The 13500-nt window shown below is 42.0% G+C and overlaps 1 protein-coding gene across 1 annotated transcript in view; it reads right to left on the bottom strand.

Moving 5' to 3' along the window:
* Positions 1 to 12694, bottom strand: part of LOC101311746 (tropinone reductase homolog At1g07440-like) — a 22402-nt gene extending 9708 nt beyond the window's left edge. The window contains exons 1-4 of the mRNA XM_004295930.1: positions 12493 to 12694; positions 11644 to 11812; positions 1437 to 1647; positions 1076 to 1295 (exon numbers count right to left, since the gene is read on the bottom strand). Coding sequence (XP_004295978.1) covers positions 1076 to 1295; positions 1437 to 1647; positions 11644 to 11812; positions 12493 to 12694 — 802 coding nt within the window. The remainder of the gene's footprint in view (positions 1 to 1075; positions 1296 to 1436; positions 1648 to 11643; positions 11813 to 12492) is intronic.
* Positions 12695 to 13500: the final 806 nt, after the last annotated feature.

Raw genomic sequence — 13500 nt, 5'->3', positions numbered from 1 at the left:
TATGGTAGGATTGTCAAACTTGAAGAATTTAGTGAAGAACATTTCAAACCCGTCACCATGCGAACTGAATTTCCAACCCCAAAATCAATAGAAAAAACCCAAAATTCATCTATTTTATATTTAAAAGAGTTTGCAAAGTTGCTGCAGTTTTTTCTTGTTTCAGAGTTAGAAGGAGGAAGCAAGAGAAGGACGAATTTATCCTTTGAAGTTTAACGGTAGAGACACCAAATAACAGAAAAAATAATGGCATGTATCGATTTTGGGTCATAATTACAACTTCATGTACTGTTTTGATTTTCTTGAAAGATAATGTGCTAATCTTTAGAGTGGACCATAATTGGTGTACTGTTTTTGAAATTTTCCCTTTCAATAAATATATCATTTTTTACATTTACTTTAACAAAATAATTTATTTCAATAAATATATCATTTTTTACATTTCAATAAATAAAATATCGAATATCGATGAAAATTTTATCAAATTTTATATAAACATGTTTAATCTATTTTTATATAAACATGGTTAACCATACAATGTTTATATAAAATATGATAAAATTTCCATCGATATTTTCTCGATATAATTTATTTTAATTTATTTTATTTTGTTTTGCTTAACATGTAACTCCAAAAATATATATACATACAAGAGTAGTTATACTAATTTTTATCAATATTGTTGCAAAAATAAATATTTAATTTTGGAGTTTTTTTTTTGAATATTTTTGCTAAAGTAAATTGTTTTATTTGTATTTGATAACCTCAAAAAAATAAATTATTTTGTTAAAGTAAATGTAAAAAATGATATATTTATTGAAATGACAAAAATGCCCTCAAAATTTAACGGTCAGGGTATCAAAATGCTAACAGAATGAAACTTCGGGTATGAAAATGCAAGTTTTTGATAGTTAGGTATGAAAATGAAAATAACATCATAGTTCGAGTGGTGTTTTGTAATTAATCCTTTAAAGTACCAAAAGAGAAAAGTGAGAGTGTAGATTGTAAAATTAAGAGTATAAATTTCAGTTCCTTAATATTAATTTAAAAGTAAAAAAATTAGGTTTCGGCAAAAGACCTTTACTGGCAGAATAGATACTACCACATCCCCCAACTAATACCACACCAGCAATAGAAGATATAAGAACAATGTTACCAGCTCCTGAAGCTTTGAGGAGAGGATGTTCGAGTTGGCACATATTGTAAGAAGATTCAAGATTGGTTCCCATAAGAAATGAGTAATCTTCAGCTGTGTAGTCAGCTGTGGGCTTTGATATATTGGTTCCCGCATTGTTTATCTGTGCAGCCATATATTGGGAAATGGATAATCAATTACAGGTACGTTTGGACGTCTATGAAGCAATAATGATTGACCATGAATCTCTTAATCACTAACTGACCAGGTAAACACTAACGTTAGATAGAAATGGAATACTTACAAGGATGTTTAGTTTCCCATCGAACAATGATGAGACCTTGTACATGAGCTCCTCTCGTTGGGGCTTTGAGACCAAATCACAGACCGAACCAGTGACTTGATGAAAACCCTTGGTCTTCCATTGACTCAATCGCTGATTGAGTTGGACTTCATTCCAAGCACAAGTATGGACCGTTGCACCTAGCCTCGCCAATTCCTCCACAATAGCACATCTAATAATTAACGATGACATGAGGTCGTCAAACTAAATTATATATGTGATTCTTTGGTATAAATTAATATTGTAGTCGGTTGTGCATAAAACAACCTCCCAAGCCCGTAAACCAACCGGCGTTCCACCATAACCGAGGCCGCCCCGAGGTATCCACCAATAAGTAGGGTGGGCCGGGCCCAACCTCAGTGGCAATATTAGGCTGGGAAGTGGTTTCAAAAGGCATAAGGGAACTGGGTGTGAAGTAGCAGCAAATACAGTTTTCCCACATTGGTTTTCAGGTAAAGAGAATCCACTATCAACCATAAATATGATCTATAAAGAGAAAACCAAGGCATTCCACGACAGGATGATTCGAAAGAAAGACTTTGTTATTGGCCACAAAGTTCTCTTATTTAATTCTAGACTTAGGTTGTTTCCAGGCAAGCTACGTTCTAGGTGGATAAGACCTTTTGTTATCACTAATGTCTTTCCTTCTGGTGCAGTCATGATTAGGAGCATGGTCAAAGGAGCTGAATTTCAGGTTAATGGTCATCGATTAAAGCCCTACATGGAGAACATGGTGAACCACACGGTGGAGGAAGTCTCTCTCCTAGATGTTACGGCATAAGAATGAGGAGATGCTAGTCTAGGCTAAAGGACTATAAACACTTAAGCGCTGCATGGGAGGCAACCCATAGAATGAGCCATCAACGAGAGTTTGTAAATTTCTTTATCCCTCCTCTTTTCTTTTCGAATTGCTCTTAGTTTTCTTACATTGAGGACAATGTTGATTTTAAGTGTGGGGTGGATGTCATTACTCGTTGATTTGCTATGCTTTGATATGATTTGAGTTGTTTTTAATTTTTAGGATTAATTTTGAATTTCTTTTGAGTCTTAGGTGCCTTCTAACGTGTCTAGGATGAATATATGATCTTTGATTGATTAGTTATTGAGATGAGCATGATTTTGAATATTTGAGCTTATATGTTATTTGATGGTTAATAGATATGTTGAAATTGTACTAACTTGTAGTAGATGAGGACCATTGAAACTTAGGTACAGAATGAGCATGTTCCTTACTTGTTTGATTTCATGTTACCTTTGTGAGATTTTCGAGCCATATATATGTGCCTATTCTTTGGAGAGTTTACTCTATCTATTCTTTGATATATATGACCTCATTATACATTACTTGATCGATTTATATGCCATAGAGATTGAATGAACTAGAGATTGCTAGAACTTACTTATGAAACTTTCAAAACTTTTATCATAACTTGCTTTGATTTTGAATAGGATTGTGGATCTTTCTTAGGACTATCACCACTTTATCTAAATAGCCATATATCCCTATTTTGAGCCCTGTTTGGGACCCCTTAGTCTGAAACCCCTAGAGCCTACGTTATGCCTTTCTTGTTCACCTAAATTATCCCTTGCCTAGTATAGAATTCCTCTACCTTGTCTCGAGCTTGGCAGAGCTATCTTTTTTTGGTGATTTGAGGTGATGATTCAATACAAGTGTGGGGTTGTTCTAAGGAGGTTAGTTGCCGAGATACACATGAGAAAAGAAAAAAAAAATTTTGCTCTCGGAAAGAAAAAAAAAAAAACAATGATCCGAGAAGAAAGAAAAAAAAAAAAAAAAAGTTTACGAATTGATTTTGATGAAGATATCTCGGCCTAGATGTAGTTTTTGTGAATTTGGAGTTGTGATTTGTTTGTTGAAGGCTCGATATGTTATACTTTTAGCCTTTGTTCGTTTTCACAATGTTTAAAGTGAAGGATGGGGCCAACATGATGATATTTGGCCCTTGATGGTGTTTGGTGACATAAGGTGGATGTTCTTGCTCTGCTAAGTCTTGAGGATGACCTTTGTGATTCCTTTACTTTGAAAATCTTTCCATGCCGAGCCTAACCAACCTATTTTCTAAAAGATCCGCATGATTCTTAAGATAAGTAAACTTTGATCTGTGGAGTCTGTTTCATGAGTAAGCATATGGTTGTGGTTCATTTGTGCATATGATTGGTATCTTTCATGAGGTTTTTAAATTCACTATGTTCTTTATAACTCTTGTGTGTGAAAAGCTTTTAAGCATATGCCATGTTCTTGAGAGAAAAAAATTCGGAGTGCATATCCTTTGTGAGTTGAATTTGAACTTGTTTGGAACATGTCGAGCTTAATTTCACCTTTGTTTCTGCCATGTCTTACTTGTTACATCGAAATCTCATGTTTATTAACCATTGAATTCATCTTTCAATTTCGATTCTTGTGCTATTCTTGATGCTATGATTTTAAAGGTCTCTGAGAAAATTTCGTTGAAGGCATTAGATTGAGTCATTGTAGTATTTTCAAGATTTGTTTTGTTGTTTTTGTTTTAGTGGTTTGCTAAGGGACTAGCAAAGGTTAAGTGTGGGGTTGTTGATAGGAGCACAAAGTGTGACGTTCTTAATATGTTTATACCCTTTATTTACCCTTTGCTAACTCCTATTTAGTTGTTTTAGCTTTATATTTGTGTTTAGTGTAGAATAATGGCTTAATTTAGAAATATGTAGTTTTTAGTGTTAGAATACATAGTATTTTCGGATTAGAAGAATTTGGTGTTGAAACTGTACTAAGTGTTGGAAACCCTTGTTTACCCAGGATTCCTGTCTTGATCAGGATTCCATCTTTCCTCTTTCCTAGTTTCTAATTTTCTTATTTCTATTTCAGGAAAGTCTAAACCCATGTTGACCAGGAAATGTTTTCCTGACTCATGAGGGAAAGGTGGCCGGCAGCTAGGAATTCCTGCTTGAGCTAGGAGAAGTATAATCCGAGATATGTATGGAGATGCCGTGAAGATTTCCCAAGTCACCAAGGAGAGAGAATCCGTGCGGCATAAAGAGAGAAGATTTTCCAAGTTCAAGATGGTTTTGTCATTCCTTAATGCATAAGGATTACTTGAAGAACAAGAGAAGAAATTAAATCCAACTTGGACTTGGTTTTGCCGATTCAATAGGATTCCTTGTGCTAGAAGAATTCTGGGAGATCAAGACTTGTTACTCTATATAAAGGGGCACGGCATGACAATAATGGGGATCATCAACCCGTGCAAATAACACCAAAGCCTTTGCCGAAACTCCATCAACCTCCAAACACCACAATCCGATCCCACCTTCAGCATTGATCCAAAGCAAGTAGCCTAGGATTCCGCTCACTCGAAGAATAGAACAAGTAGGGATATTCTGAGAGTGTATTTCATCTTCTATTTTCGGATTAGTATGTGTTTGTTCTTGTTTATGTTTGTTTTAGGTTTTTGCTTAAGTATGTTTCGATTCTTGTTTATGAGATAGAAACACTTTTGAACCATGTTTTGAATTAAAGTTTTCAATTTTTAATCAATGATTTTAGGTTTTATGCCGTGAGTTTTATGTCTATATACTTTAAGATTTTCGGTGCATTCTTCCATTATCATGTGTAGTTGATACAAGTAGTTGATATTGCATGTGTTAATCATCCAAAGTTCGACTTTGATACACGTAGTTGATAAGTTGCATTGTCTTTGTTATTTCACCGATTTTTTACCTATGTTTGATTTGGACTTGTGCTTAAACACATCGATTCTTTATGTGATACGTAATTGCATGAATAGTTTATGTGTGTGACCTATAAGTAGAGCACGTAGCCGAGCTTGTTTGTGTCACGATGTTGGATGAAACCTGTAGTCTAATTCTAAGTAGGTCTATGTCATAGGAACCACGTAGGAACTTATGTGCATATCAAATTTAGGTTGTATAATTGCTCACGGTATAGACTTAAATGAGATTAGAGATTGTCTTCTTTGTTCTTGCATGGTTGTTTGGTTGAGTTTGCATGATTGTTGATTGATCACATGTATATATGTATAGAAGTAATTTAGGATTTATTTTCATTGTCTATTTCGAAATCATCAAACCTTTAAAACCTATATGCTTATTTCGGCACTTATATTAGATTAGATGGATCTACCCTGTAGTTGGATCCCCGGTTTAGAAAGATCCCTGCTTGCTTTATACTACGATTGATTTGTTGACAGGGTTAATTGATGCGTGTGCAAATACGTCTTATCACCCGGGCGACTGTAGAATTCATCGTGGTAGATTGCGAGTAGTCCTATAACGGGATCTTGAGAAGACCTGCGTTATGGAAGCTGAAGTCTTTTGTTGCCGGCCACATGTTGATGATGAAGGTCCCAACCCCGACCGGAGTCATTACGATCCGGGGAGATTAGGGGGCAGCACGTAGTTGTTATGCGATAGACAACGGGAGGAAAAGATCTGAGGTTCTATTGGCGAGCCAGGCCACGACATCCCCCTCAGACCCTTACGTGGATCCTAGGGACGATACCGACTCAGATGAGGAGCATCCGGGGTCGGTAGAAGAAACATAAATGGTATCAATCTCAGATGAATTACCGGATAGGCGAGTGACCATCGGGACGGGGCAGGCACCCGGGGTGCGAGCGGCCTTGGTGAACTTCTTGAAGAAAAATAGTGGGGCATTCGTTTGGACATATAAGGACATGCTCGGGATATCTAGTGGTATCGTAACACACCAGCTAGGAATCGAGAAAGGATCCCCTCCGGTGCGGCAAAAGCGAATGACATTTAAACCAGAAAAGTATGAAGCAATAAGGGGGGAAGTGCAAAAGTTGGTGGACATAAAGTTTATACGGGAGGTCAGATACCCCCAGTGGTTGGCCAACGTGGTCATGGTCCCAAAGAAGTCAACATGACAGTGGAGGATGTGTGTAGATTACTCAAACCTCAACAGAGCATGCCCAAAAGACAGCTTCCCACTCCCACGAATAGATCAACTAGTGGACTCCACGTCCGGATTCGAATTGTTGAGCTTCATGGACGCTTATGCGGGCTATTTTGCATGGCCTTTGGCACAGAGGCTGTTTTGCAAATCGAGACGTCAATACCATCGGGAAGGGTCGAAAATTTCGATGCCACAACCAATGAGGAGGGTCTCCGTTTGAATATTGACATCATCGAGGAGAAGAGGGAGCGAGCAGACTTACACAACCAAGTCTACAAGCAACGAGTTGCACGCTACTATAATGGTAAAGTCAGGACCCGGACGTTGGGACTGGGTAATGAAGAAAATCATGATCAAAACGGCGGCCCTAGACCCAATATGGGAGGGACCGTACGAGATCATCGAAGAGGTCGGCCCAGCAACATTCTTCCTCCGAGATCAGGATGGGATAGTCATCGGGCGCCCCTAGAACACGGAGCACCTCAAGTTTTACTCGGTGTGAAAAAGTCACCAAGATCCATTCCATCTTTTTGTAAAATGTGCATTTGTAAGTATTGCGGCCCCCGGGAGGACAACAAGTCTCGGAGGATGCCTTCATTCGTTTTGAAATATTTAATACAAGAATGGGGAAGTTAAATTCAAATTCTAATGATGGTAATCCACCGGGAGGCATAAGCCAATTAAAACCCGAGCAATGTCAAACGGGATGGTAATCCACCGCGAGGCAAAAGTTATTGAAGTCCTCAGTAACACCGAGCGGGATAGGCATAATACAAATGTATAGACCAGGACAAGCAATTAAATTAGACAAGGCATAATATATTAAAACCCGGGATGCCGGGCGTATACCACTAATGGGTATTTACAAAATCCACCGGGATGTATTATCACCGGGATAAGGCAAAAAAAAAAAAAACAAAAAGTTCAACCTATGCCTCGCCGGGTTCCTCATTCTTATCCGACTCGGCCGAGTCATCATTACCATCAACGCCCTCCTCAAAAACCCTCTAAGACAGCTCGCCTGCCTCAGGCTCTTTCTCGGCCGCGGCCTTGGATTTGGCTTCTCTCTCTTTGGCCTCCCGGGCAACGAGCAAGTCGGCTGTCATCTTGGCCTTATCTAGATACCCAAGGCGGCTCCAAACGCCGAACTTCTCGACGATGCCATCCTCCCGAGCAGCCTTGAGCATAGCCTTTAGCTCGTCGGACTCCTTGAATTTGGCCACAGCAAGCTCACCCTAGGCGGGAATCTGGCCTTGAAGATCAGCAACCTGGTCGTCCCTCTCTTTTAGCTTAGATCGCAGCTTCTCATTCTCCCGCTGAAGCGCGTCTATGTCGCAATCCAGAGCGACCACCCTTTCAGCTTTTCCCTCCAGCTCTTTGGTGTGGAGGCTAAGTTTAGCGAACTTATTGGCCAGCGAGAGTTTCTCCTTCCTCTTGGCCTCCAAGTCTTTCTTCATCTTCTTCTTCTCGGCCCCGAGGTAGCTGATCTGGTCGTTCAGGCTGGCCAGACGCTCCTTCATCTCGTTGGTATCCTCACTGGCGTCAATGGCATAGACAACATAGAGAGCCTATAAGCAAAGGAAAATTAGTTCCCAAACAGTGATCGAAAAATTGACATTTACTAGGGAGAAATTCACCTTCATCATTGCCTCCCGGGCGTACTGCCTGTTCTTCTGAGGAGTGCTGGACCCGATCTTGATCCAGTCCAACTCGATGCCCTTCAGATCGCCCACCATGCAATGGACGAACTTCTCATCCGCGCACCCGTACTCGTCCAGGATCTGCCGAATGGGGGTCTTCCGAATCTGAGGAAGTTTCGGCGCAAGAGCGCTCAAGGAAACTGGATTCCCGGCCGAGGAACCAGCAAATTTTTGTTTCTTCGATGGTGGCGAGGCGCCATAGACGCTCAACCCCGTCAAAGTCACGCCTTCATCCCGCTGAGGCTTCCACTTCTTGGATGACATTTTTCTCCTCTTCTCGCCCAGGTGGACATTGACAACGTCGCCGGTCCTCGCGGGCCCTTCTTTGTCCGATGACGGTTTCCCATACCCTTCGTCAGGAATCTCCTGAAGCACAATGTCATCCGAGACGCGGGCAGTGTTGTCTGCCAGGTTCACCTCTGTCCGGGAAGCCACTTTCCCGACCTCTAGGAGTTCGCTCAGCAAATCCATGTCGGACTCCATGTCGCGCGGGTGTGAGTCACGGATCTTTCGCCTGGGTACTTTAGCTAAAAAATAAAAATAAAAAGAAAGCAGTCAAAATCTCGGGTACCAAGAGAAAGGCCAAAGAAAATAGAAAACAACAAGCAAGCGAAACTAATTTGGAACCCACCAAGCATACGGCCGAGTTCACAGTGAACTAAGACAGCCCACCGGGTCAGGTAGTACGAGCTTCAATCCTCATCCAAGGGCCAGGCTGCAAATATTCTCTCAATGCGTCGCTTCTCAAGCTCTGACAGCGAGAATGACTGATCCTGGATATATCTAAACCGGTTGGGCATAACAAATGTCGAACAGTTTCCTTGCCATCAACCGCCGGCAAGCACGAATTTTGAGCACCAGTTGTTATTTATGGACGTTGGTAGATCAGTGATGGGAGGCAAGTATTATCGGGCAACAAATGAAACACACCCTCGGCAGTTCTGTTTCTTCGAGTACGAGAGGCGGTACAGGGCGCGAAACTCGTTAATCGTTGGCCAACCCATTTCGAACAAGTAGTATAGGCAGCAAAGCGACAGCAGTTGGCGCCACTGGTTTGGGGGAATCTGCCAAGGAGCAAGCTGGAGCATGCTCAGCAGGTACCGCACACACTGAGGAAGCGGGAGAGAGAAACCGTTCCTAAACATGTGTTCGTGCACCGCAACGAAACCGTCTCTCAGACAGCATGCCAGCTCACCCTCGTATAGGCCACGAAGGGTAACCGTGGGCGGGATTCCCCAATTTTCGCGGAACTATTCTATCTCGGCCGTAGACATGCTGCTCTCGGGCTAGTCGCATACGGTTCCATCCTCCAAGATGTATCGCCTTGCCAAGCTTGCGACATTGGTCATCGGGACGCCATTTACAGCCCTTGAGGCCCAATCGACATCTCGGGCAGGTACGCCTTTGGGTAACTCAACAGGCCTAGCTGAGGATGACTCACCCGGGCGGGATGGTCGACTAATGTACTCCTCCATCCTCTCGCCATTATCCATTATCGGCCGAGAGGATGTACTTGCCCCGCTTAAGTCGGTCGTACTTCAAGAATCCATCTACCCTAATATAACAAACCCTAAGATCTATTAGTATGCGCCGCCGGGAGCAAGCACACCAATTCAAAGTTCGACACAACCTAAACCCAGAAATCCCTAGAACACTAACATTCCCAGTTTTACCCAAACTACACAAGCACCACAAACGCAGAGAAAGCCAAAACAGAGACAAAAGCATAAACTAGCATAAAGTACAGCAAACCAAAGCACAGCAAAGTGAAGAAAACCTTACCAGATTTTCGACGCAACAGCAGCGCAGGAAACTCTAAGGTCCGGAAACACCTCGCAATCATAAGGTTAAGAGAAAGCAGAGAACCAAAAGAGAGAAAGCAGAGAACCAAAAGAGAGAAAGCAGAGAACTGAGAGAGAAGCAAAGAAATCAGAGAGAGCAGAAAAACACAGAGAAGCCAGAAAGCAGCAAAGAAACACAGAGTGAGAGTGTAAAGACGAAAAACAAAAGGGGGGGGGGGGGGAAGAGTTTATACACGACCAGCGAGCAGTCGCCTCGGTCCACGAACCGACGCATTAAAAACCATTACCCGAAACAAGGCACCCCTAGCCATCCGATCAAACCGTAGGATGGTGCCACGTAGCTTAACTATATCGTAGCTTCTTGAAGAAGGAAAAATGAAGCAACGTGCATTAATTGCTTGGCAGTTATCCAAGAATATCGCGACATCTGGTGAGCATGCATTTAATGCCCCTGCCACTGCTATGCACAAACTCCAAGCGTTAGACCAATCTCGTGTGAGAGTCACCGAGAACGTAAGAGCCAGAGTAAGACCAATCTCGGGTGAGAGTCACCGAGATCGTAAGACCCAGCGTTAGACCTATCTCGGGTGAAAGTCACCGAGATCGTAAGACCCAGCGTTAGACCAATCTCGGGTGAGTCACCAAGATCGTAAGACCCAGCGTTAGACGGTGAGAGTCACCGAGATTGTAAGAGCCAGCATAAGACCAATCTCGGCTGAGTCACCGAGATCGTAAGACCCAGCGTAAGACCAATCTCGAGTGAGTCACCGAGATCGTAAGACCAAGGAACGATCAATCCCGGATAAGTGTCACCGGGAGGAAGCATGTGGCAACTGCTTCTCGAAATTGTAAGTCTCGGATAAGTGTTCCTGAGATGCCGGGGCAGGGCAATTTATATCATCCCTTTAAAAACGGAGCAAATGGCTTGATAAACCACGGACGGCGTTAACACCCCGTCACTCGAGTAATAACACTGAATGAGGAAAGGGTTCGCTACCTTTGTCCATGAAAGACTATAACACCCATTCAACCCACGTCATGAGTCCAGACTTGGGGGGTCTATGGGCGGGACCCACTTGAAATATACTGGTCTACGGGCTTATTTTTAGCAAGTCTCACTCAAGATGTGTCTTGAACTGGAACTTACGGGGACTTGTAGTCGGTTGTGCATAAAACAACATCCCAAGCCCGTAAACCAGTTGGCGTTCCACCATAACCGAGGCCGCCCCGAGGTATCCACCAATAAGTAGGGTGGGCCAGGCCCAACCTCGGTGGCAGTATTAGGCTGGGAAGTGGTTTCAGAAGGCATAAGGGAACTGGGTGTGAAGTAGCAGCAAAGACAGTTGTCCCACATTGATTTTCAGGTAAAGAGAATCCACTCTGGGCCATAAATATGGCCCAGCCACCAGTTTGTCAGGTATCATAACTACCCTCAGTAATTACATTCAATCACAAGATATTGACTTAAGCTTCGGAGAAGGAAAGACCGGAAGCCCCCGATCCCCTTGTTATTGCAGGTCAGCGAGAAGATATCAAACCATCCACTAGACACACCATCAGCTTCTGCGAACCCATCCGGGATTGTACAGAAACAAATACAAAACTATATTTCAGATATATGAAAGACGGCGTTGATGCACACTGGAATTCATAACTCACAAAAGATTAGAGTTTGAATACAAATGAACAATACAAATGAAACCCAAGTGAGATTATTGAAGAAGAAGAAGACTAACCCGATGCCTTTGGTTCCACCAGTGACAAGAGCAGTCATTCCTTCAAGCAACCATCTTCTATCTATGGTGTGTTTGCTAACATGAATATTTACTTGATCCATCTGCTCAGCCTTCTCTGTTTCTTTCCTTTCTATCTCGATGGCCAAATTTTGAAGACATATATATGCAACTACGAACAGGGTATAAATAGAGCTTCTGATCAACTTTACGACATATGCATATCGATTGAGTCATAATTCATAATTGAGTGACAAAGTGATATTTTTCAGTATTATCTATACGACTATACGTGTGTATAATTATTTTAAATTTATAATGGTTATGACTGATGAGCCAAAGTTACATCCAGACGGAAGATATGACAACTACGGCAGAATTAATATCAGCCAAAGGAGCTATGAAACTAGCATTATTATCTATCCTAGCAATTGTCAACTGAAGATAATGTTTACTAGAGCTCGATCCTAAATCCCACCAAGCAACGTAAGTGATGGTACTGACTAACTAAACATATATATATTTGCTAGTGAAGAAGAAGGGTACGTTTGGTACACGGTACTACCTAAGCCAGTCTTAACTAAGGAGTGAAATAAAGCTAATCCCATGTTTGGTCTCTCTCGGTACTAACATTAATGGGCTTAACTTGGACCGGTTTTCTGATTTCTCCTCCTTAGCCAGTGTTAGCGTGAGTACTCCGAAAAGGCTACCTTAGATAAGACCTCACTAATCTCACTAACCTCTCTACGCCTCCTCCACAACTCCTCCTTCTTCATCTCTCAGATCCGCATCTGCTCCTTGCCCTCAGCTCCCACACCCGCATCTGCTCCAGTCCTCAACCTCCTCTCTGACCGTCGCCCTCGGCTCCCAGACCCGCATCCGCTCCCGTCAGCCCCTTCGGCTCCCAGACCCACATCCGCTCTCGTCCGCGCCCTCGGCTCCCAGACTTGCATCCGCTCCCGTCCTCAACCTCCTCTCTGACCCACGCTATCGACACCTCCAAGGCCAAGCTCGCCGCCATCTTCTTCCCGGATTCGTTAGCAGGTATGTCCATCTATTTCTTCCTTTCTCTCTTTCATAATCAGTTTGATCAGTTTATTGGATGATGATGTTTGATTGTGGTGAATTGTTCCCTGTCTTATGCTTGTTTATCAAAACAAACATTGGAATACTAACTGTTTGGTTCTTAATATGTTGATTCTGACTAAATGTTACTGATATCAATGAGTTGCAAGTCTGTTCATACACTTATTTTTTTGTGGTGAATCGTTGGTTGATTGTTATGTTTAGAGTAGTCTAGTCCAATGCATCATCAAACATGAGACATCTCTAATTTAGAACTTTTTTTCCTAATCCCATGCAACACCAAACGTGGCTAGTATTAGTACAATTTAAGACAGTCCACACTAGTGCAGGACAGTCTTAAGAATTAAAGAGGTCTAACTCAGTACTGGGTACCAAACGTGCACGAAATGTTTTGTAACATCCTGATTTTTAAAATTTCTCAAAACTTATTTTTTTCTTCTTAGAAATAGAAAGTAGAGGTCGTCACGAGTTTTCGATGAATTTTTCGGGGTCTCAAGCTATTTTTAATTATTTTTAAAGTTTTGTCGATTTTCTCAGATTGCTGACGTGACGAGTTCTAATTCGTGGTTAGGGTGACATGTGGCTGCTGGGATGACAGTGATGTCAGCAGAATGGTTAGTCATGTGACGTGAAAAAAGATGGTGTGGTCCAATTAGGTGTGGACAAGTGTCCCTTTTTTTATTTGGGAAATCACCAAACTGACTCTATCAAGTCGGCTAGCTCTCCGACTCTTCCTCTATTGTTTTCATTCTTCAGTTACTCTCTCTCTCTCTC

This window comes from Fragaria vesca, linkage group LG3 (genome assembly GCF_000184155.1).
Source record: "Fragaria vesca subsp. vesca linkage group LG3, FraVesHawaii_1.0, whole genome shotgun sequence".
NCBI classification, from domain to species: Eukaryota; Viridiplantae; Streptophyta; class Magnoliopsida; order Rosales; family Rosaceae; genus Fragaria; species Fragaria vesca.
Note: the sequence above shows the minus strand (reverse complement) of the source record. Positions and strands in the feature narration are given on the sequence as shown.